This window comes from Spea bombifrons, chromosome 4 (genome assembly GCF_027358695.1).
Source record: "Spea bombifrons isolate aSpeBom1 chromosome 4, aSpeBom1.2.pri, whole genome shotgun sequence".
NCBI lineage: Eukaryota > Metazoa > Chordata > Amphibia > Anura > Pelobatidae > Spea > Spea bombifrons.
The window spans coordinates 102,311,457-102,336,784 of record NC_071090.1 but is presented as its reverse complement, the minus strand read 5'-3'; the positions used below and the strand labels follow the sequence as shown (position 1 = coordinate 102,336,784).

At 43.3% G+C, this 25,328-nt stretch overlaps 1 protein-coding gene across 1 annotated transcript in view; it reads left to right on the top strand.

The window, feature by feature from the left end:
* The window catches only part of LOC128491986 (G protein-coupled receptor kinase 5-like), a 29,690-nt gene extending 4,464 nt beyond the window's left edge, over positions 1–25,226 (top strand). Inside the window, exons 2-16 of the mRNA XM_053464395.1 lie at positions 10,899–10,994; positions 13,598–13,710; positions 14,465–14,542; positions 16,039–16,139; positions 16,247–16,339; positions 17,332–17,395; positions 17,486–17,626; positions 18,533–18,723; positions 19,764–19,801; positions 20,483–20,572; positions 20,840–21,048; positions 21,371–21,508; positions 21,847–21,984; positions 22,419–22,550; positions 23,124–25,226. Coding sequence (XP_053320370.1) covers positions 10,899–10,994; positions 13,598–13,710; positions 14,465–14,542; positions 16,039–16,139; positions 16,247–16,339; positions 17,332–17,395; positions 17,486–17,626; positions 18,533–18,723; positions 19,764–19,801; positions 20,483–20,572; positions 20,840–21,048; positions 21,371–21,508; positions 21,847–21,984; positions 22,419–22,550; positions 23,124–23,228 — 1,727 coding nt within the window. The 3' untranslated portion in view covers positions 23,229–25,226. The remainder of the gene's footprint in view (positions 1–10,898; positions 10,995–13,597; positions 13,711–14,464; positions 14,543–16,038; positions 16,140–16,246; positions 16,340–17,331; positions 17,396–17,485; positions 17,627–18,532; positions 18,724–19,763; positions 19,802–20,482; positions 20,573–20,839; positions 21,049–21,370; positions 21,509–21,846; positions 21,985–22,418; positions 22,551–23,123) is intronic.
* Positions 25,227–25,328: the final 102 nt, after the last annotated feature.

Genomic DNA, 25,328 nt, shown 5'->3' with positions numbered 1-25,328 from the left:
GCAGCAGCTGCCCTCTTTCTTCGTGGTCCAACTGTTCTCGCCACTGCTTTGGCAGCTTGAACCCCTCGCTTACCAGTCATGCCCGTGGGGTACTCGCTTTAGACCCCCAGCGTGCACTCGGTGAGCCAGTGCTGGAGCTGATTGATGGCGCATGTGGCCAAAGACATCTCCTGCACGCAAAATTCCTACGGGCAGCTCTCCCCGAGGCACGGATGTGTCCGGTCAAACACTACAACTAATTTTAATAAAAGGCAACGCGAGTAAATACAAAATGCAGCTTTAAAACGATCATCTTGTTTATAGACGGTAAAGAGTTAAACTATTTTACCCATGTGAAAAAGTAATTGCGCCCCTAACCCTAATAACTGGTTGTTCCACCCTTGGCGGCAACAACTGCCCTCAAACGCTCTTCTTGGCAGAATTGTTTTAATTCAGCCACATTTGGGGGGTTTCGGGCATGAACTACCTTTTTTTTTTAAGGTTGGCCCACAGCATCTCAATCAGATTCAAGTGAGGACTTTGACTCGGCCGATCATTTTGTTTCTTTTGGGCCATTCAGAGGTGGACTTTCTGGTGTGCTTCAGATAATCGTCCTGCTGCAGAACCCAACTGCGCTTGAGCTTTGGGTCACAAACCGGTGGCCGGAATTCTCCTTCAGGATTTTCTAGTAGAGCAGAATTCATGGTTCCATCGATTATGGAAAGTCGTCCTGGTCCTGAACCAGCAAAGCAGCCCCAGATCATCACACAACCATCACCGTGTTTAACTGTTGGTATGACGTTCTTATTGTGGACGTAACGGAACCCGTGTCTTCCAGAAGCTTCTACTTTTGACTCGCCAGTCCACAGAATGTTATCCCAAAAGTCTTGGGGGCCAACAAGAGGCTTTTTGACAAATGTGACAAGAGCCTTTGTGTTCTTTAGTCAGCTATGGTTTTTGACTTCCAGCTCTCCCGCGGACGCCATTTTTGCGTAGTCTTTCTTATTACAGAATCGTGAACAGTTACTAAGGGCCAGGTAGGGTGGGATAGATTTTTTTCTTCTCTTCTATACATTTACTCAGTGTTTTTTTGTCTAATATTAAAATTAGGTGGATGATCTGGAACATTTAAGTGTTGACAAATATGCAGAAATAGAAGAAATTGGGAATGGGGCAAATACTTTTTCACGGCATTGTAAATCCAGGGGTAGAGTCACAGCCTCGCCGTGCTCATGGAACGCCATGCGATCTAATGCTTCTGATGCAGAATTCTTAAAATGATTTCAGATTTTCTCCTAATAACAAATGCAGAGTAAGATGCCGTATTCTGTATTCCGTGTACAGAAACAACTCATAAAAAACCTATTCTAAGCTAATAAAAGGTGATTTATTTTTTTTAATAGGAGCTTTTGTGCATCTTAATTCTTTCTCCTGTCCTTAAGCTATGCTGGGCGTGTTATGAAGTAGGTGGTTCCCTGTAGTTATATTTGTATCCGTTGTACGCAGGACAAGGCGGTACCCCAAAACGCTGATAGATTAAACTAAAACTCAGCGGATTTATTAGTCTCCGAGGAACGAAGACGTTCCTGCTTGCTTTAGAGCTCATGGCATATATACTTCATTCATGAGCTGAACGCCATGACCATTTCTCTGGTCACCGGAGAAAATGGAACAAGTCCAAAAGGTCTAGGAGCTTGCGGTCAGCCCAGCATTTCCAGTATATGTGGAGTTCTGGGCTTTGTGATTGAAGCCGGACCAATTATATTTTATCCCAGATACATCAACAAGGAAGGTTTCGTTCATTCATTAACAATGTTAGTTCAAGTTGATCAATTTTTACTTTGGCCAATAGTAACGTTACATCAGCTTTCAGAACCTCAGCGGTCCCTTCCTTAGGTGGAAGACCGGGGGGTCAAACCAAATTTGAGGTTTTTACAGCGAGAAAACGGGGAGACGAGATGTTAGTATGATTTCTTACAAGCTCTAGAAACGTATTCATTCATCTGCCTTCGCATTAGTACTTATACCATTGAAAGTAAAGAATGGTATTTCTAGTTTTATCGCTCTGTTTTGCATCATAAGTGGGACTGACATCACTTTAAGTTGAAATCTAGCTATTTTCTGATTGGCTTCTTGGTGCTTCCAGCCAATCAGAACCTGGCTTTTCGTTTCTAATTCATTTGATCGCTTTTATATTTTCTCTTTGTGTTTTGCCGCCTTTCTCGTTACCAGTTTTCTCCAAAATGCAGCTCTTCTTGCGTCATCGGCGCGTGGCAGAATAGTGACGTCTGCTGGCTTTCTTGTACCTGTTTAACCCCCCTTTTTTAAGCTAAATTAAGTGTAAGCATCAGTAACCCTTTAATGGCGAGATTATCACATAATTCGGATCAACGTGCGCGATCCGTGTAACGTGAGCATCTTGGGTGGTGGCAGGTCCGTTGTAATCCGCTTTAATGGATCCTAAGGTCAGAGTTCTCTGTACGGTTAGTGGTCATTCTGGAGTGGCTGCTCACTGACATTTTTGCGGGGCTTTTTATTTATTTTTTTGGCTGAGCTTAGATGGGTTAATAAGAGGCTTTTCGTACCATCTGGCTGCGTCTCATTGCCAAATAAAATCTGATTTGACCCCACGGTTTATCCTTTCGAAATCTACTTCTAATCTGCTCTGTGCGAGTTAATCTACTTGTTATGGCGGTAAAGCATTATTTAATACCCCGGTGGGGTTTTGCCAGTACAAATTTGAGCAGGAAAAAGTAAATTCAAGGCAACCAGCCATGCAACGCCTTGTCTTTCCGTACGTCCCACACGTATGTTCCGTATTCTTTTCACGCGTACTCTGATCCGGTCAGATTTTTTTTTTTTTTTTTTGAAAAATGCTGTTTTTATTATCATTCTGCTTATAAAAACCCAACATATTTTTCAGAGCAAAGGTTAAAAGTAACACTTGTACATCGATCCTCACCCATCCAGTTTTTAACCCTTATAGTGGCGGACAAGCGTGATGGTAATGGCCGTGAGGATTACGAAAGTATTTGAGACCTCTGCAAGTTGTTAAAGCGTGGGTGTGTGTGCGTGGCTGTGTATGTGTGGGTGTGTGTGTATGTATGTATGTATTTTTTTCCTGCATAGCTTTTTGGGGGAAATGTAGTTTCATTCCAACACATAGAAATAGGGCCGATATTTTATCTTGGGCTTTAGCCTGTGGCGTAATACAATTCTGCCCCAGATATAATCTTATACCCTGTGATAGTTCTAAATGGCTGTGGGGTTTATTGACTAAATTGAGAGCTGGCAGGAGAGTTTGGAAGAGAGTTGTTTCAGCTCCTTGACTTCATTATACATTATAAAAGCTGGCCCTGTATAATGTATAGTTAAACCGGGTAGAATTCTTCGGTATCATTATACTTTACACAGGGCCAGCTCAGCACTTGTTGCTGGAGAAGCTTTCTAGCGTGGACCCATCATAGTGTAGCCGGTCAACCTGCGGACTCGAGTGAATACACTCCGTGCAAATTTTACTGCTCGCTTATGTGAAGTTTTATTACGCAACCAATAATTGCCAGTTTTGCATGTAAATAATCTAGTGATATGATAACAATACAGTTTTGCTTGTGTCTGGTAATAAATACAAAAATTATCAGATGTTATTAGTGCCGGCTTCAAAACGTGATTCCATGCTGCTGGTGTTCCAGCCTCTCCAGTGGTTAAAAGTAGTTAAAAATGAATAAATCAATAAAATAAAAAAAGATATATATCTATATAAATAAATAAATAATCTATCTGCGGAGAAGGTACTGTGTGTATAAAATAAGTACTGCCTAGAAAAACTTTTTCTCAGTTGATATGAATAATGGGAGCAAAAAGCGCGATATTTTGGATTATTATTCCGGACTGGATTCTGTCCCTGTATCTTTATCGGACGTACGAGCAGAACCCTAAAGCGATCTCGTATAACATTGAAAGTGTGTTCGGTATCCTGAAAGGGACACTCCGACAACCAGTGCCTCCGACAACCAGTGAGTATAGCTATAGAATAGCTGAGTGGTCCCTCTTTAAATATACACGATGCCCCTGCTTGCAGATGCTTTGGAGGTTTCTGCCGTGGAGGAGATGTTTGGCCCCCGCGGTCAGCTCCCCGCACTTACTGAGACTGCAATCTCCTGCCCCGCGGCCATGCAGCGTAAGCATCTTTCCTGCCGCCAAATGCGGGCCAACGACTGAAGCAGCCAGAGGAGGCAGGAAGCTGCAGCTCTGGAGCTGCTGTAGCTTCTCCTGAGAAGTATTATTTTCCAGCTAACGAATGCATATCACTCACAGCGTACTTTTAATGTGTTTTTTTGCCGGGGACACCGGCGAGTCCCTCTAATACTGTTAGTTTTTAGTCTATCCCATCCGGCCTAAAATGAATTAGCAGTAGAAGTGGAACAGCAGCTTTATCTTCGTGTATCATTTGCATTGACGTTGTGTGTGAGCTGTTCTCTCCGAGTTGTACGCTCGCACTTGTTTAAATTGTTGCCTAACGTACGTGCGCTCTTCCTCCCCCACGCTTCGTGCTATTTTGGTGCTTTTTTAAATAAATAGTAAGAACCTGCACAAACTGCAATTCTGATTCTAGTATTTTTTTTGCCTATACTATCAGTTGGTGGGTTCATAAACCTAGAACCTTCTCTCAACGCTTCCCAGCTGCTGCCGGAGCGCAATACCCCTGTCGTAATCCGCCGGCGATGTGTGTGCTGAGCGTGATAGGAGTTGTGGCTTTGCTACGGCGGTGTGTTGGCTACCGCTGTTAATAGATATTATCTTTTTTCTTTATCTGCTGTTTCGTGTTAAAAAAAAAAAAAATAATAATAATAAAATAATAGCTCTCTAATCCCACTAAATATTAGCTGCTAAAAAAGGAAACGCATGAGCGGTAAACATGCGGCTGATGTTGGCATGGATGACCTTACTTGTCATTTTCTATTCAAATGTGGGTTAAAAATAGAAGTATAAATAAAGTGTGGAGGTGAGCAAACAAACACTACCTTAAGCAAGTGCCGTAATCTTCAGAATATAGGACGCCGGGGTTCGCTCTTTTAGCAACAGGACAGTTATAAGAGATTCAATCTGACCTATCACTTAGAATTTAATGGCGGATCGGACCCAGTCGGCCCATCTAGTCGGCCCGTTTTTCCCCGGTGTGAAAGATCTGACCTCGATCTTGTATTAGATTCAGAAGCCATATGCCTATCCCGTATATATGTTTTAGATTCCCTCTTTGTATAAGCCCACTTCTGCTGGAAGGCTGTTCCACTTATCTACTACCGCCTCCGTAAAAGTGAAACTTTCCTTCGTTACACCTAAGCCTCCAACCCTCTGGTTTTAGATTACGGCCTCTTGTTCTTAGATTTCTCCCCCTTTTCAAGTTAAATCCCCTTTTTATGTGCTTAAATGTTCACTTTTCTCAAACCTTTCTCTGTCCTATATGCCAAATAAATCTACTCGGCTGTGTTTTCCGATTCAGGATAACAAACAACGTCTGTGAATCATAAACCCACTTTTCTCAGGCTCGGCGTGATTATTCCTCCCCATTAGATTATTGTTTCCTTGTTGATTGATTCGAGCAGCCCTTTTGTAAGGGTGAGGAAGGAGGAGGGAAAGAACTCCATGGCAGGAAATTGGTTAGATAATGCTGGCCCTGACATTTGGAGACATTCTGATTCCAACTTCCACCAGTAAAAGTTTTAAGCTAAATATCTCTGAGAACAAACGGCGCGAGTCGCCTACATCACCCGATTTACTTCCATGGACAGCTGTCACTTACAGACTTTGATTCATTTGCTTTATCGGCCGCGGGTTTGTTGTCTCTTCAAACCAGGATATTTGTTTTTTATGTATCTATATTCAAACACCGCACAGGTTCTTATTCCGCGTCTCCAAATAGATATTTCACTGAACATAATCCTCATTACATAGAAACCTTCCTGCCCCCTCGTGGCCTTGTTACCCTGCTCTCTATGCCCCATCACTGCCCTATCCGTCTCTCTATACACCCAGACACCCAGCTGCCCCCCTCACTGCCCTATCCATCTCTTTATACACCCAGACACCCTGCTGCCCCCCTCACTGCCCTATCCGTCTCTTTATACACCCAGACACCCTGCTGCCCCATCCCTGCCCTATCCATCTCTTTATATACCCAGACACCCTGCTGCCCCATCCCTGCCCTATCCATCTCTCTATACACCCAGACACCCTGCTTGCCCCCTCACTGCCATATCCATCTCTTTATACACCCAGACACCCTGCTGCCCCCTCACTGCCCTATCCGTCTCTTTATACACCCAGACACCCTGCTGCCCCCTCACCGCCCTATCCATCTCTTTATACACCCAGACACCCTGCTGCGCCATCACTGCCATATCCATCTCTTTATACACCCAGACACCCTGCTGCCCCCTCACCGCCCTATCCATCTCTTTATACACCCTGCTGCCCCATCACTGCCCTATCCGTCTCTTTATACACCCAGACACCCTGCTGCCCCATCTCTGCCTTATCCATCTCTCTCTATACACCCAGACACCCTGCTGCCCCCTCACTGCCCTATCCGTCTCTTTATACACCCAGACACCCTTCTGCCCCCTCACTGCCCTATCCATTTCTTTATACACCCAGACACCCTGCTGCCTCCTCACCGCCCTATCCATCTCTTTATACACCCAGACACCCTGCTGCCTCCTCACCGCCCTATCCATCTCTTTATACACCCAGACACCCTGCTGCCCCCTCACCGCCCTATCCATCTCTTTATACACCCAGACACCCTGCTGCCCCCTCACCGCCCTATCAATCTCTTTATACACCCAGACACCCTGCTGCCCCCTCACCGCCCTATCCATCTCTTTATACACCCAGACACCCTGCTGCCCCCTCACCGCCCTATCCATCTCTTTATACACCCTGCTGCCCCATCACTGCCCTATCCATCTCTCTCTATACACCCAGACACCCTGCTGCCCCCTCACCGCCCTATCCGTCTCTTTATACACCCAGACACCCTTCTGCCCCCTTACTGCCCTATCCATCTCTTTATACACCCAGACACCCTGCTGCCCCCTCACTGCCCTATCCATCTCTTTATACACCCAGACACCCTGCTGCCCCCTCACTGCCCTATCCATCTCTTTATACACCCAGACACCCTGCTGCCCCCTCACCGCCCTATCAATCTCTTTATACACCCAGACACCCTGCTGCCCCCTCACCGCCCTATCCATCTCTTTATACACCCAGACACCCTGCTGCGCCATCACTGCCCTATCCATCTCTTTATACACCCAGACACCCTGCTGCCTCCTCACCGCCCTATCCATCTCTTTATACACCCTGCTGCCCCATCACTGCCCTATCAGTCTCTTTATACACCCAGACACCCTGCTGCCCCATCTCTGCCTTATCCATCTCTCTCTATACACCCAGACACCCTGCTGCCCCATCACTGCCCTATCCGTCTCTTTATACACCCAGACACCCTGCTGCCCCCTCACCGCCCTATCAATCTCTTTATACACCCAGACACCCTGCTGCCCCCTCACCGCCCTATCCATCTCTTTATACACCCAGACACCCTGCTGCCCCCCTCACTGCCCTATTCATCTCTTTATACACCCAGACACCCTGCTGCCCATCACTGCCCTATCCATCTCTTTATACACCCAGACACCCTGCTGCCCATCACTGCCCTATCCATCTCTTTATACACCCAGACACCCTGCTGCCCCCTCACTGCCCTATCCGTCTCTTTATACACCCAGACACCCTGCTGCCCCCTCACCGCCCTATCCATCTCTTTATACACCCAGACACCCTGCTGCGCCATCACTGCCATATCCATCTCTTTATACACCCAGACACCCTGCTGCCCCCTCACCGCCCTATCCATCTCTTTATACACCCTGCTGCCCCATCACTGCCCTATCCGTCTCTTTTTACACCCAGACACCCTGCTGCCCCATCTCTGCCTTATCCATCTCTCTCTATACACCCAGACACCCTGCTGCCCCCTCACTGCCCTATCCGTCTCTTTATACACCCAGACACCCTTCTGCCCCCTCACTGCCTTATCCATTTCTTTATACACCCAGACACCCTGCTGCCCCATCACTGCCCTATCCGTCTCTTTATACACCCAGACACCCTTCTGCCCCCTCACTGCCCTATCCATTTCTTTATACACCCAGACACCCTGCTGCCCCCCTCACTGCCCTATCAGTCTCTTTATACACCCAGACACCCTGCTGCCTCCTCACCGCCCTATCCATCTCTTTATACACCCAGACACCCTGCTGCCCCCTCACTGCCCTATCCATCTCTTTATACACCCAGACACCCTGCTGCCCCCTCACCGCCCTATCAATCTCTTTATACACCCTGCTGCCCCCTCACCGCCCTATCCATCTCTTTATACACCCAGACACCCTGCTGCCCCCTCACCGCCCTATCCATCTCTTTATACACCCTGCTGCCCCATCACTGCCCTATCCATCTCTCTCTATACACCCAGACACCCTGCTGCCCCCTCACCGCCCTATCCGTCTCTTTATACACCCAGACACCCTTCTGCCCCCTTACTGCCCTATCCATCTCTTTATACACCCAGACACCCTGCTGCCCCCTCACTGCCCTATCCATCTCTTTATACACCCAGACACCCTGCTGCCCCCTCACTGCCCTATCCATCTCTTTATACACCCAGACACCCTGCTGCCCCCTCACCGCCCTATCAATCTCTTTATACACCCAGACACCCTGCTGCCCCCTCACCGCCCTATCCATCTCTTTATACACCCAGACACCCTGCTGCCCCCTCACCGCCCTATCCATCTCTTTATACACCCAGACACCCTGCTGCGCCATCCCTGCCCTATCCATCTCTTTATACACCCAGACACCCTGCTGCCTCCTCTCCGCCCTATCCATCTCTTTATACACCCTGCTGCCCCATCACTGCCCTATCAGTCTCTTTATACACCCAGACACCCTGCTGCCCCATCTCTGCCTTATCCATCTCTCTCTATACACCCAGACACCCTGCTGCCCCATCACTGCCCTATCCGTCTCTTTATACACCCAGACACCCTGCTGCCCCCTCACCGCCCTATCCATCTCTTTATACACCCAGACACCCTGCTGCCCCCTCACCGCCCTATCCGTCTCTTTATACACCCAGACACCCTGCTGCCCCCCTCACTGCCCTATCCGTCTCTTTATACACCCAGACACTGCTCTTTATATTCTGTTACTGCTGGTATTTGGTTGGAAGAGTGTAGCGACCGCTCCAGTGCTTTGCGCCCGTCCGCTGTTGCTTTCTGTGTACCTTATTCTGGTGGTTTTGGCAAAACCCCAGCCTTATGTCACCAGGTCTGACTACCTTCCAAAAGGAAACGATAACACAATCGGGCTTTTTAGCCATTGTTGAATTAGATTTCTTCATGTAATGTTTATCTTTGATAGCCGGTTAAACAGTACAGGCCTCCCCGAGCCAGCTTTCCCACTGAAGGTGTCAAGAAGATATACAATCTTTTTGATACCTGCCAGCAGGTAACTGTTTCGAAGCAGATTACCACAAGGCGTTGCTGACCAAGTTGCTTGAGCCGATACATCAGCATTGTCTGCGTATTGTAAATAAAGTTGCGGTCTGTGGAACATGGAGTTAAGTATCTGGGTGTGTTATCAAGATTAATTAATAAATGCTATTTAATAAATAAATCAGGTTTTCTCTGGGTTTGGCATGTTTTGTCAGCTTGGCACCTCACACCCGTCGCCAAGAGATGGCACCCATGTCTGACATGAAAAGTAGGCCCGTCACCGGTGTGTGTTGATGATAGTTATATACACCGGAGAGTCATGGGATTACAATTATTCTATTAAAAAGTATTTGAATTTTCTGAACGGCGTGCCAGTTATTTTTAATGCCGTACTAATTTGTACAAAAAAGTTGTCATTTGACTTTTTTAGAGAACGCCATCTTCCTTTTTAATATTGCAGCATATTTACTACAAGGTCCCTTAAAGCAGCCAAGCAGTCGCAGGAAAGCGCTTCCCTTAAAAATCAGTGTAAATTTCTTCAACAAGAAGTCGCGTTATGCTGACCGGTCGCTCTCTTCTTCTGCTTCCCTGCTCTGGAGCCTTCCGCTGCCTCCCTATTACCTCAAGAATTACCTTTATGATCCTTCCACTAACATATAAGGCCCTCCATAAGACTGTTCCTCCCTACATTTCTGCCCTCATAACAAAATACTCCCCTACTCGATCTTTACGTTCCTCCGGTGAGCAATGCTTTCCTTCTCTCATCGCCTCTTCATTTTCCTGCATACAAGACGTCGCTCGTGCTGCCCCGTACCTCTAGGACTCTTTCACCCTTCCTCCCAACATTCAGGAAAAACCTCCAAACCCACTTATTCAGAAAAGCATACAATCTTTGCTGCTAGAACTTATCTGCCACCAATACAACACCACGTCCGTCCATGTCAGGGGCTGACAGATTTTGGGGCCACCCAAAAATGTAGTATTTTTTTTTCCTCCAACGATACTAACACACACTCTAACATACTGTAACATGCTTACTTAAACACGCATACGCTCAGGAACATATTCACACAAACAGACATACTTACACACACACTGAGATACTTACACGCCCGGTAGCATACATACATTCATACTTACACTCAGATTACACTGATTATTGTTCTGTCGGACCCTTTGAATGTATGGACTGTAAGAAGCGCTGCGGAAACTGCTTTGGCGCCGTAAATAATTAAGCCTTTTTTTAAAACTGAAGCTGAGGTATTATTTATTAATATCGTATTGAATTGTTCGGGATAAGTTGTAAATGTTCTCTAAATGACTACAATTCATTCTTTCTTTCCTCTTCAGGCGGAGGTGGCAAACGGAAGGGACGTAGTAAAAAATGGAAGGAAATCTTAAAATTTCCACATATCAGCCAATGTGAAGACTTGCGAAGACAGCTGGGTGAGTCGCGGCGTACTTTGATGTATTTTTACTTAACCCTATATGAGCTGCTCAAAGATATATCAGGGTTTTTTTCTGTGCGTTGAGGGTTTTTAGAGTTGGCTTCAAAATAGTCGGGTAAAAAAAAAAAGTGCTTGCGATGCAAAGTATAAAAAGTAGTCTTACTATAGCAACTAAGAAATGTTCTAAACAACTGAGACATTCCACTGGTTGCTATGGTAATACAATCTGGCAAGTTTTTGTACACAGCCCCCCTGACTGTTAAGACAGCCATCATGCTCCATAGAGTGACCTGATCCATGTTGCGTGCCTCTCCCTGTACCCATAATGTACTCCTGAGCCCAGGAACAATGGCGGCACGACACCTTTTCCCGTTGGATCTTGTTGATCTCCTTGGCAGGACTACCACTAAATAAACCCACCTTATGTATATACCATGGGTGCAGACACCTTAACTTTTTGTTCTGCGTGATTATTCCTATCCATTAAGCTCTCACTCTCCCTGTTGTTAAGTTGTTGATTGTAGTTGATTGGTTGTTTCAACAGGCGACTTTGCTTGGTTGGGGACCATTCTCCTTCCTTTTCAAAATTGAGACTTGAATGAACTCACATTATCAAAGTTCTAAACGCTGTTTTGGAAGAACGGTTATCGGCATACCTGGGAAGTTCAGCATATGTGGACCGGGTGATCCCTCGTCTCTCTATATATTGGAGCTTTGAGAGGAGGGGTGTTGGCAGTGGGAGCAGAATGTAGACCGAGCCGGCCAGGGGGGTCTGGAAGGTAATTGCCCCATCCTCCATGTATGGGTATCTAGTGGGACCACCATCTATCATCATTGGTGGCGTGAAAAGCGTTGAGTTTTCTTTTCTTTGTTTCATATCCCACCTTATGCGGATAGATGATTGACAGAAGAGTGCCGCTCCTGCCCTAGCCTTTTTCTTGGTGCTTGGCACCTGTGTGCATGTGAGTTCATTCGCTGGAGTAACTCATATGGGACATTAAAAGGTTGTATTGACGCGGCACGTGTTGTAATTCACACGTGTTGAAATAACACGCACGTGTTTTATCAACTGATAACCTTAAAGTGCCGTGACTGGCTTTCGTACCCTGTCTGTTCTTGGCTTGTACCATATAGATGAGTACGAGGGCTCCACACGGTTTCCTATTCCTGTTTTTTTTTTGGGGGGGGGCAACTTTTCATTTTTTCCCCAGAATTTTTTTAACCCATTAACAACCAAAATCCAGTCCATATTTATGACTAGTAGGGCACCACCGTTTCTATCTTGCTAGGTCTTCCTTAAGCCTCGAACAATTACCAGGCGCTGTGACGAAGGAGCCCTGATCTCTCGGTAGCCTTTAATTCCTCGGATTATCTTCACCAAACGCCTATTACCATAACACTAATTTACAGAGATCTAGGGATATCAGCGGGTTTAAGAGCTGGGACGTATTCCCAGTAAATGGTAGAATCTAGATCTAACCTCAAACAAGAGGTGCCCGGCCACCGACGGACTTATACCGGTTATGTAGCTTGTGTTACCGGCCCATTCCAATACTATTTGTTAATAAAGCCCATGGCTGGGAACCAGTTTACTAAATGGTCACTTCTACTTTATCTTTTGTGTTTCTGGAGCCATTGGCATCCAGCCCAAATACTATTGATAGAACGCATTCTTTCCCCCCCTCTACTTTTCTGTGTTAAATTTGTGTACCAAAACATGAAAAGGCTCTTAAGAAATTAATTTTAAGGCTGCATGTTCTTCCAACTTAAATACTTAAATCAACCTCTTAAAAAAAAAACGTATGTTTGGGAAATTTTCCTTATTTGGTGATTTTTTGAGAACAGTTCGTACATGTTGGTTTGAATCTGATTCTGGATTATTCCTTTGAGGTTGACTACAAAAATGTATGGTGATCATGGTTGCTTAGCTTTGCTCACATGAAGGACCCTGCAACATTCTTTGGCTATTTCTGAAGTTCCAATGCCAAGTGGGGACCGAATCCAACCGAACGTTCCTCATAATCCCAACCAACCCACCTCCGGCAGAGAGTTTCTACGGGGAAACCCTTCGTAGCCAACATAAGGCTGCCCCTTTTCACATCGACCCGGAACCCTACATTAGAGAAGGATCCATTATGGGCATGTGAACTTATACTCTGTATCTGAAGCAAACCTAACAGAACCAACAACTTTTTTGAAAGTGGTGTGTGTATGTATATATGTGTGTGTATGTATATATAGATATATAATGTATGTATATATATGTATACTTAAGGTATCATTTTTGTTATAATAATAATATATTGTATATATATTATAATATTTTTTTTTTTTTTTAAGAAGTTGACAATTTCCCAACATCTAAGTTTTGAGAGGTATTCTACCCTCTGGTTAGGGAACTTTTTTTTTCATGTTGCATATTTTTTTGTGATGATGTCGTTTTGTTTGCTTAAAGACAAATTATATTTATATATGCGCTTTTTTTTCTTTTCCAAGATTTTCTCTGTTCATAAAATATACGGAAAAAGGGTATTTTTTTTAAGAAAAATGTTATTTCTGTATAGAACAGAACGTTAAAAGAAAACCATTTTTCTTTTCCAGAAAGAGACTATACGAGCTTGTGCGAGAAGCAGCCAATTGGACGCCTTCTTTTCCGCCAATTCTGTGAAACAAGGGAACATCTTTTTAAATGTATTCTTTTCCTCGACGCAGTGGTAAATGGTTTACATCTTTAAATTTTTTTTTTATTATGTTCTTTAAGAAATAAAGAACTTTTTCACTGTAGATATATATATATATATATATATAAAATTGTGTGTGTTTCTTAACATATTGTAAGTTAGTATTTAGGCATACATTTTTTTGTCCAAAACTTAAAACTCCATATTTTGTGCCATCTCGTGTCCTGCCACCAGACAGGGCTGCAGTATTTTCTTATGGTCATGGAAGCCCACCTTTTGCCTTACATTTTAATTGAGTGTCTCACATTTTTCTTGTCTCTCAGAGACACCCCCCCCACAGTTAGCCCTCTCCCAATGTTTTTTTTTTTGCCCATTCCCCTTTTTTATTTTACCTTTTTACCCTGTTGTTCCTGTTTGCTCATCATTGACCCTCCTTTAGCTCCAGCGCTCCTGCCCGAGGCACCGCCAGATGCGTGTCCTAAAAAGTGTCAGTGTGCGTTTGGGTCACACACGTTCCTCGGGACCTGGTGTCTGTGTAGCGTTCTCCCTTATCTTAGGTGCCATTGGACACGGGGAGGTCTTGGCTTGGACCCTGGTAGCTGTATAGTCAGGCCTTGTGATGGCAGCCCCTGATTCCAGATACTGACCTATGTGAAAACATTGATTGCTTAAATCAAAATCATTGTTTTTAGGAGGATTTCCATTTCTCGGGGAGGAATGCACAGTGGGAAGTTTTATATATGACGCTTGGAGGCGACGTGTAACTTGTGGTCTTGTGTCTTGTTAGATAGAATATGAAGTTGCTCCAGATGAGAAGAGGAAGGAAGTCGGAGAGGAGATTATCAGAAGGTTCTTCATGTCGGTGGTGAGAAATCAAGCGTTTTGCTTTCGTTTTCTTTGTCCTGTTCACTTTTTGTGATCTTGCCTCTTTAAACGCTTGACTAGCAGCCCAGAAAGTGTTGTTTTTTTTTTTATCGCGGACCTGTTCTCATTTACAGAGAAGAACTACGGAAACAGGAAATTAAAAAAAAAAAAAAAACTTTTTTTTTTTTCTTTCAGCAATCAAAACCATTCAGTCAATAATCGGCTGCTGTTCAGAAAGGATATAATTTTATTTTTAAAACCCACTAATAACTTAAGCATTTAATTTTTTGTTTCAGGATGTAATTGCTTGTAAGGGCATGAAACCAAAAAAAAAAAAAAACGGTTTAAGGTTTATACAGCGGGTTTCCTGCAAATGAAAACCAAAAATGACTACTTTCCCACGGCTGCTATATGCTATGTAACCATCGTAACCTCCGTTTCCTAGCATCTGCATGATTTTTACACGCCGTTGTGTTCCTCCGGGTTGCAAGGAAAACTGGTTCGAAAATGCATACATTTCAGTAAACACAGGGCCGGTTTCCAGGCAGCGGCGCCGAAATGGTTTGACTTCTGCTTTTTTTGTTTTTCTCCCCCATACCGGTGGGGGGGATGAGCACGCCAAATCCCAAGTGCAGCCCGTCGAGCCATGAGTCAAGCTGAACCAGGCTTGCCTGCCAGATACAGAAACTCCTAGCTTATGTCCGTACGGATGCTCGCAGGGACCAGGTGTGGGAGTGGGAGATGCGTGGGTTCCCACGAGTGCCGAGTAGAGCTCTGGTCCATGATAGGCCATCTAAGGAGGCATCACTTGATGGGACTAGGTGTCCGGTTAAAGGCCAGAGAGTCTGCTGGACATCTCCATGTTTTTCTAAACTGATTTGATCTTTTATTTTAGTTTTATTACTTTTGAAGCTGTAGAGTAGGAAGACTTCTCGTAACTCGTTTGGGTGTCATCCCAGGTCCCTGGTTTTGGCCTCCATACATGTTGTTTTGTCAAACATAACCCTACGCGATAAGGTTGAGTGCCAGATGTGCCGTGCAGCCCACCCCTTCCAGCTCATCTCAATCGCGTAATCCCCTTAAAATAGCCACGTTATTAGAATGTGACCCCCCCTGGGGCTTGCAAAAAGCTTCAAGCGATGAAATCCTCCCCTCGGCACAGTGGAAATATTGGTCACTGAAGCAGGAACAGAAGGTCAGGATTAGATGGCGTGACGACGATATAGAAACAGAGCTAACTTGTACCGATGTGGAAAGGGTGGATAATAAAGAGTAGAAGAGGTGGACAAGTTGGCCTTGGGGTGGCATGGTGAGCGCACCAAAGGCGTTCCAGCTGCCTGGCGTAACTGTAGGGGTCACAAGGGATGCAGCGGAGTTATTTAAACCGTTTTACTAAAATGTTGACTTTTACAGTTTGGAATGTTCTATAAATGTTTTCATTGTTAAGAAATAGATTTTTCTTATTCACGTCCCTTATTCCCCCCCCCCCCCCCGCAGTCTGCAGACTACGTTCCCGAGATCACAGATGCACACATGGAAGAATGCAAAGAAAGCTTTGGAAAAAACCCATGCAAAGACATATTTACCAAATGCATTAGGTAAGCCGGCAAACCTGAACACAATGATATCTTAAACATACTTTCCAGTGTTTGCTGAGAACCAGGAGGCTCAGTTGATATTAATCCTAATCACCCTTTCTCACCAGCCACCTCCATGAATTTCTGCGAGGGTCCCCTTTCCGAGAATACCAGGAAAGCATGTACTTTGACCGCTTCCTGCAGTGGAAAAGTCTCGAAAGGTATATTAATGAACTTATTATAATGAATTAATGAAAATCCACCAGCATGCGGTTCTGATTGTGGGATGCTCATGTAGTGTTGCATTGGCATTATGATTGCATCTGTCTGGGTGGGGGTGGGGGGGATCCAGTTCCCATAGACTAAAGTATTACACACCCACACCCCCAAAATGTATACTACGGCCAAACTTTTTATGACCATAGAAGTTGGAGAAGATTCTTAACTTGCACGTTAATGGATTTGATAGCCGAGTGTCCCCTTATATCACCCCCCCTCCCCATACTCCGGCATAAAGGAAATCGGCAGAATCCTCTTTCTCTTTGGTGCTGCTTCCTAGGCCCAGCTCCTTGTCTTGCAGGAGATGCGTTTAGTCGATGTGGCTCTAGCGCTGGCTCCCGGGGGTCCAATGGGAGTGCTTTTACGGTGATTTACTTCAGTTCGGTGATGGGGATTTTATTTGCAGAAAGTGAAGAATGCATAGTAAAGTACTGTGTAAAATAATATGCATTCCTCCTTGGCTGTTTGATATATTGGACAGTCCCTTTAACAGCGTTGCCCTATTTTATTCTTAATCTGTTAATAAAGCGTGCTGTCCCTGTTCTAGTAAAAGTCAAGCAGTCGGAAATGCTGCCCGTTTCCTTACCCGTTGGCCGCGTCCTGCCTGACAGCTGATTTGTCCGTAGCTCTGGGCGTCTGCGCTCCCGATACGTTTCCTCTTACAGCTAAGAGTAGATTAGTAGACCCAGCGGCGCCCTCTACTGGCTCTACTGGAAGCTTACGGTTCTTAAAGAGTAAGCGCGGTGTAGACTTCAATACAAATGAGGGAAAAAAAATTTTGTTGATTGATGGTTAAACAATATATTGGATTTCTGCAAAAAAAATTTCATACGATTTTTCTTTTCCCTTCATAGCTCTCATTAAGAATATGAAACTTTTGGGGCTGATGGTCTCTGTTATGGTGATACATTATAATTCTCTCTTTTTCTTGCAGACAAGCAGTCACAAAGGACACGTTCCGGCAGTACCGAGTGCTGGGCAAAGGCGGATTTGGGGAGGTAAGTGTATTGTATTCCGGTACGCGCTCCTGTCATATAACGCCTCGGTCAGTACCTTGATTAATAAGCGAGGTGTCGCTCTCTCCTCAGGTATGTGCCTGCCAGGTTCGTGCCACTGGGAAAATGTACGCGTGCAAAAAGCTAGAGAAGAAGAGGATCAAGAAGAGGAAAGGGGAGGCGATGGCGCTAAATGAGAAGCAGATCCTGGAGAAAGTGAACAGCCGATTTGTGGTATGAATTTGATCCACTCACCCCCATCCTCTTCTCATAGATGGACTGTCTTAATTATAATAGGGGTAGACACAGCCCTATATCAAGAATGATCAAAATTTGACATTTCACTATCATTTAGAGGAAGCTCTTCTAGCCTGAGATGGCATATAGGGGGTTAAAAGGAATATCATGGAGGCAGTGGCATATAGGGGGTTAAAAGGCATATCAGGGAGGTAGAGTGGAATATAGGGGGGGCTATAAGGCATTTCTAGGGGCCAGAGTGGCATATAGGGGTGTATAAGGCATATCTGGGGGGCAGTTGTGCATAACTGGGGGCAGGTTGGCAAATAAAAAGTTAGTTTTTATTAAATGTGAAAAATAGTTTACATGAATTAATTTTTACTAGTAAAATGTTTTTCTTATAGGGTAGTCTTTATATTCAGGCTTTTTTTCCTAAATTAATATTCAAATTTTGGGGGGGTCGTCTTATAATCAGGGTCGTCTTCAAAATCGAGCAACTATGGTATTTATTGGGTTGCCACCTAGTGGCTGGAATATTTGACAAAGAAAAGCAATACGTAGTTTGAATTAAACATGTTAAAAGCCGCGCTTGTTTGGGGTTCTAGAAGGAAGGTGTAGCTGGTTAGTTCAAAGCCATCTGTGCTGGAGTGCACTTCAATGCGTCCATGACCCTCATTAGTTGTCTTTGTTTCTTCTTTGAAAGAATTCCTTCTCTTGTAGTTTGTAGTTTGCTTAAAGCCGTGTGCATGTGTGGTCAGACAATTACTGGGGAGTGTATGTGTGTGTAGTTTTGGTGTGTTGAAAGGTCAGACATGCTTTGCCTCTATCAGAGCCTCCCTGGCTATTCTCTGTTTGGGTAAGACCCGGGACGTTTGCTCATTCTGTGGCTCTCTCGTGGTTTAGGTCAGCCTGGCTTATGCTTATGAAACAAAAGATGCCCTGTGCTTGGTTTTAACCATCATGAATGGAGGAGACCTCAAATTCCACATCTACAACATGGGCAACCCTGGTTTTGAGGAAGAACGCGTGGTGTTCTACGCTGCCGAGATCTGTTGTGGTCTGGACCACCTACACCAGGAAGGCATTGTCTACAGGTAGGTGGTTAAGAGCCACAATGTACATCTAAAACCAGATTTTTTTTTTATTATTTCCTTTTGAGCAGAGACAATAAAACCATATGATTTTTTTAACCCCTGCACTGCTTGCAGATACACAATGGGGACCGGACACTTGCCAACAGCTTTGTCCTGATCACGGATTCTGCATCCCTGAATGTTAAATGAATGCAGTTCTGGGCAAAGCGTGGGAGGCACTGTATACTTTCTCTTGCATTTTATTTAAAAAAAAAAAAAAAAAAAACTTTTTTTAATGTTGTTAAGCAGCCTTCCTAGACTAAACCACAACCCACAAGGCCTAAAGTGAGAGTATGTGGATGTTGGAACAATCTTGGCCCTTGATTAATAGACAGGGGTCTTCTATTATAAATGGCAGAGAACTAAGTTTAGTCCATTAAGCATGCAGACCCTTCCAGATCAGACTTTTGACAGCTTCAGGTTCTGGATCTAGAACACTACAGGCAGGGAGATTCCTCTTCGGCTGGTAATGTCTGAAACGGGAAGACTTTTAATACCACAGGAACTCTTTAACCCCTTTAAAACTGTGAGCCAGTACATATACGGGCTTTGTCATGAAGGGGTTAATGTTAGAGGAAAGTACGGTTAGGGAACAAGACTTGGGTGTCTAGGGTAGGTAACGGGTAGCTTGGAGCAACTCGCAGGATCCTTAGCCAGCCATTGCCCAGCCTGATGTTTCCATTAGAATTGGGAGGTTATTGCTCCACAATAGCGAATGAATTAGCGAATGAATTAGGGAGTAGAACATGGTGAACACGTACAGAAAGACAGACCGCCCCAGGGAATAGACAGTCGTTCATACGGGTCACATGTACTCCTCTGTTTGCTGGTCCATAAGTCAGTACGCTGCGCCTTTTAAATAAATGTTATTTTATTTACCCCTTTGTGTTCTACTATTACACGTTTTTGGGAGGTGGTAGTTTTTAATACTTTGTTTAATGATATGTTTTAAAACATTTTTTTCTAACTTTTTTTTTTTTTTACTACTTTTCTTCCCGCAGGGATTTAAAACCAGAAAATATTCTCTTAGATGATGACGGTAAGTGTCATGCTGTGGTTGGCCCAGTCCCTGCGTTCTGTATTCATGCTTCAGGCTCTTGTGTGTTCTATGGGTTAATAGAACTAGAAATTACGACATCAAAGACACGTCATGCCATGTTGCTGCAAGTATAATCTGCCCGTTATTTTCTGCATTTGGAAGTAAGGGTCTGGCTCAATAAATAAAGGTAAAAAGTGAGGCTTAATATGTGTTCGGCCAGAAATTTCAAGAACAATTGATACATCCCAGACAGACTGGAGTTTGAAAAGCAGTTTTATTACCATAGCAACCAACAGAACGGTGACAATAGTGATCACATCACTTTTCAAACTCTGCACCAGATGAATGTTTTGTACATTCTGGAAGCATTTCAGACAATACTATTTACCTGCAGCATAATGAGTTAGGAATACATACAGTATAAGAACATTTTTCCCCATGTCGGTGCATTCGTAAATTAAAGATCTTCCTGGGGTTAAATGGTTTTGGGATAGTAAGGGTTAATGGTAGTATCTGGGCAAATGCACCTGAATTTCTTCCGTCAAAAGCCGGTTTGACGGGGGAAAGGCTGACTGGCATTTCATTTATTTTGAGCTATAACACCTGGGCAAATTTCTACATATTGAGCAGTCGCTATGGAAACGGAATACTGGTTTTGATAACAGTGTTGTCTTCTTTAAGGTCACATCAGAATCTCTGACCTGGGATTGGCCATTAAAATTCCAGAGGGAGAGAGCATCAGAGGAAGAGTGGGAACGGTGGGTTACATGGGTAAGTGCTTTCACTAACGGACAGATACCCCCCAGCAACAATAAGGTATACAAGGCAAGGTCCTATATATAATAGCGTGTGTGTGTATATATAATATATATTACCAAGCAACATTCTCAGCCTGCTTGGATTAATAGCTGTTCCCGTTTTAGGGGTTTCTCTGCTTGTAGTTTTGTGTTTTGTTGTTTGTTTGTTGTTTTTCTCCCCTCTGTGTTCATCATTTTATGTACAAAGCATCGTTTTTGAAACATCTTGTCTTTCCGCCAGCTCCAGAAGTGATTAAGAATGAGCGCTACACATTTAGCCCGGACTGGTGGGGTCTGGGGTGTCTGATTTACGAGATGATCGAGGGACAGTCTCCGTTCCGCGCGCGAAAAGAACGGGTGAAAAGAGAAGAAGTGGAGAAGCGAGTGCAGGAAGAGCAGGAATCCTATTCTGATAAATTCTCAGAACACACGAAATCCATCTGTAGGATGGTGAGTGCTGCCTGACCAGCGGCTGCGACCCCGTAATCACTTCATGCGCCCGTCTCTCACTTTAAAGCGAGGTTGCATAGATCTGTCTTAATATTTTTTTATTTAAAAAAAAAAAACTAATTTAGTTATGCTGTAATAGGAGAATTTGTGAATTACACTTATGTACCTCCTTTCATCCATTCTCAGTCTCTATATTACTGTCATGGTGGTGGGGAGATGCTTACAATACTACATGTCAGGATAGAAGTGCTGTAACGATCTTTGATCAAGGATGGTCAGGTCTTCTCCTTCTCTCTCTAAATTCTGTCTTCCCTGTTGGTAGCTATTGACCAAAGACCCGAAGCAGAGGCTGGGCTGCGGGGAACATGGCGCCCACCAGGTGAAGCAGCATCCCTTTCTCAGGAACATCAACTTTAAGAGGCTGGAAGCCGGAATAATGAAACCGTCCTTTGTGCCAGACGTAAGAACCGAGGATATTTAAATACCCGTGAAATTGGAGAGTCTAGAGTGGGTGGGAGAATCGCTGTATATGTGTGTATATATATATATATATATATATATATATATATATATATATATATATATATATATATATATATACATATGATTGCATATCTATAACATAAATGGTGCACAAATCAGGCTTAGGTGTGATGGGATTTGCTGGAAATCTGTTACTAAACTATGCTAAGCGGTGATGAACCATTTACACAAATGTCAACAAAGCATATAGGCGATTTGCATGCTCCATTCATTAAGATTACTGGTTTGTAATTAACTCTTTACTGCCCCCTGCAGCCCCGAGCCGTATACTGTAAGGACGTCCTGGATATTGAACAGTTTTCTACAGTCAAAGGAGTCAACTTGGACCAAACCGATAATGATTTCTATGTCAAGTTTGCAACGGGCTGTGTGCCGATACCGTGGCAAAACGAGGTGGGTAAATGTTTTTGCTGCATCTTGGCTGGCCTTGTATAACGTATAGCTGAATCTAGAGATTTCTTCAAAGTATCCTAGCCCAATAAATTATACATTATATAGGGCCAGCTTAACCCTTCTTGCTCAAGAAAAATTACAGTGTTGGCCCTTCATAGTAATTGGTGAAGTTACCAATTGCCAACACTTCATAAAAAACTTATTTCTACCTCTTCATTTTCTACAAATAAAGATTATTTTTATTATTTGTAAAAGATGTTGGAGACAGACCACTTTGGTCTGATTTTCGGCGGGGTCATATGAGATGTGACCACAACCTAGAAAGGGCTGCATAAGAAGTACACCAATTTTTATATTTATTGTTGGCCCTGCAAACCGTACTGATCCATTTCATGCTGGGATCCTTCTCCTGACCGATCGTTTTGAATTCACAGATGATTGAGACAGAGTGCTTTAAGGACCTCAATGTCTTTGGACCAAATGGGACACGTTCTCCTGACCTAGACTGGAGGCAGCTTCCTGAGCCCCCGAAGAGGAGCTTACTGCAAAGGATCTTCCGGAGACATGTAAGGGGTGAAAAACAATACCATAGTGAAACAGGAGGGCGGCTCTGCTACAACACAGATTAAAGCCGATCTACTGAGCTGATGATCCGTCTTCAGTCTGTGATCTAGGCAGTTTAGGAGAGGAATATACTATGTGAATGGCTCAAGAAAGCTTTTTGCATGATGGTGGAAGATGGCCTGGTTTTACAGGTTCTATAAGCAAGTTATGCTATATTCTTGATTATGCTTTTTGTTTTAATAAAACTCTCTTTAGTTTTATGAGGGTTAAGGATGAAGAGCAGAATCCTAGGGACCCTTGGATACTGTCATTCTTGAAGCAGGGGTGTGGGACTTGGGTTTGACAGTGGTTTGAATAACATCGAGTTAAGGCTAATGGGTGCGCAGAAATGTTTATAGTTATATATACGCTGGATACGCACCAACATGTTGTGATAGTTAGACAAAGGGCATGGAGGGGCTCCCCTCGGACAAGCCTGAGGTCTAACAAGGCATTTAAAGGAATTGTCAGCGCATGTTTTTAGGGCGTCCCGTTGTTCCCCGTTTTAAATAGTGTTTTCTTCTTTTTGCCCTCAGCACACAGATTATACCATTGATGCAAATGACTCCTCCGTCGCCAATGCCAACACCACAAACCACCACTTCCAAGGCAGGATGGCGACCGCCAGTGCTCCCTCTTGACAAAAAAGGGAAATTTAAGAACATATCAGACTTTATTATTTTTTTTTTTTTAATTTGTGGAACTCCTCCATATCAGACGTCCTTTTGTTATCCCTTCCCTGTTTTCTCAGGTTTAACCATGAACTGTGCAAGTGAAAATTGTCTTTTTACATGAAAAAAATATACATATATATATATATATTTTAGGTCTTCAGGACCCAAAGGACTTGAGAGAGAAAAAAAAATGTATTCTTGCAGGCGGAAACAATTTTACCCTTTTTGGAGGGATGGATATTTGACTGTTTTTTCACTTCAATGCAGATCACTGCTGCAAAAAGGTTTATGTTCAGCTAACGATATACAAGTTTTTTTTTTTTATGTTCTGTATAATTTTTTTTATGACTTGGTAAGACAACATGTAAAAAAAAAAAAAAATCATCCGCAAATGGCGCCATTTTATTCCATTTTGGTGTGGCATTTTGATAGAACCTGAAAAGGGGTTCTGAATTCCCTAACTGAACGATTGTGTTCTCTGCACCCATTTTAAAAGCGATCGCTGTGCCTACAGATGATCCAACGAGGAATTTCTTTATAAACGTAATAGGAATATCGTTTTAAAACGTGAATTTTAAAAAAGTTAAAAACGCGTTGGCACATATTTAAAACCCCTTCACCCTGCGAAGTATAAAACTGGAAGCAATGATGAGAAACTTTCAGCCGGTTTCCGTGATTGTTCCAGGTATAGGATCTGCCCCTGAATCGAGCTCCTGATTGCCTTAATAAATATGGCCGCTAAAGCTACCGTTTTTTCCAGGCCTTACCAAACTTCTATCTTTTTCATGCATGGAACCCTACAAGTTACCTCATGCTTTTGGCTTTGGTGATTTCACCGTTCAGCCAATGAGAATTCTCCTGGTCGCCAATTGATCTTCGATGTCCGATCCAGAGAAAATGTCATATTTAAATGGTTTTAGTATTGAAATTCCATTTTGATTAGGGATAGATATATTTATAACCCAGAAGGCAAGGAGAGAATGTGTTAGCCATGTTTATCATTTGGGTATATAAGGTAGGATCCAAGGAAGCTTGGTCTACGTATTTTATCAATTTAAAAGTTGTCATATTTGGTAACCAGAAAATGGTGCTAAAAATGGCCGCCGAGCTCTGCTTGTTAGGGTATTGTCGATTAACCAAATGGAGAAGGAAACAAACGCAATTATTTCTGAAAATACCGTATTAAAAACCCTCACGAATATTCTGTATCAAATGCAAAAAAGGGTAATTATAGCCTCACATCGTGACCCTATGTACAAACTGTCGATGGTTATGAAATGTAATAAAGGTTATTATCGTCAAGCTTCGAATATCCATATACAGAAGAAGCTTAAAGGGACAGTATATAAAAGTATTAAGTCATGTATCTAAAATATATAAAAAAAAGGGAAATGTGAAAAAAAAAAAAGCTTTTATGCTTGCTATTTATTTTTTTACACATATAGTGTCCTGTAGTCATGGATACCAATTCATTAAGTTCTAGGATTTTTGTTTTTATTATTCTAGCTATTTGAATGCCTATTTGTGTGTTTTTTTTTTAATCTTTGAGAGCCGTGTTGGATATCCCTAGCATAATTTGAGCCTTCAGGGTCTCACCAATTCATAACAAGACATTCTGCATTGATTGCAAATTACAATATTTTTATTCCTGTAGTTAATATTGTGGTTATTTACTAATCCACATCATTGTAAAAACTATCTGGATCTTTGCAAAATCTTAAGTAAAAGAAAAAAAAAATGTTTAGCCAGACCACAATATCACACCAGATTTGGCTCTTCCCCATAAAGGTAAACCACATTATATACTGTCAGATAAAATACAATTTGCAGTAAAAAATATATATATATTGTTCCCACAAACCCATGTCTTTGTCACTTTTATTCTTAGTTCTTTTTGGACGTGTATGTACGTTTCAAACCATTATTTTAAAGAAATAAAGGTGCCGAATATTCCACATCCTAAAACTGTATTTTTCTTTAGAATCCTTGCTTAACAGTTTCACAGCCTTACATTTCTGTGCAACAAAAACCGGGATCATCTGAAACTGCAGGTTGCGCTCGAGTCCC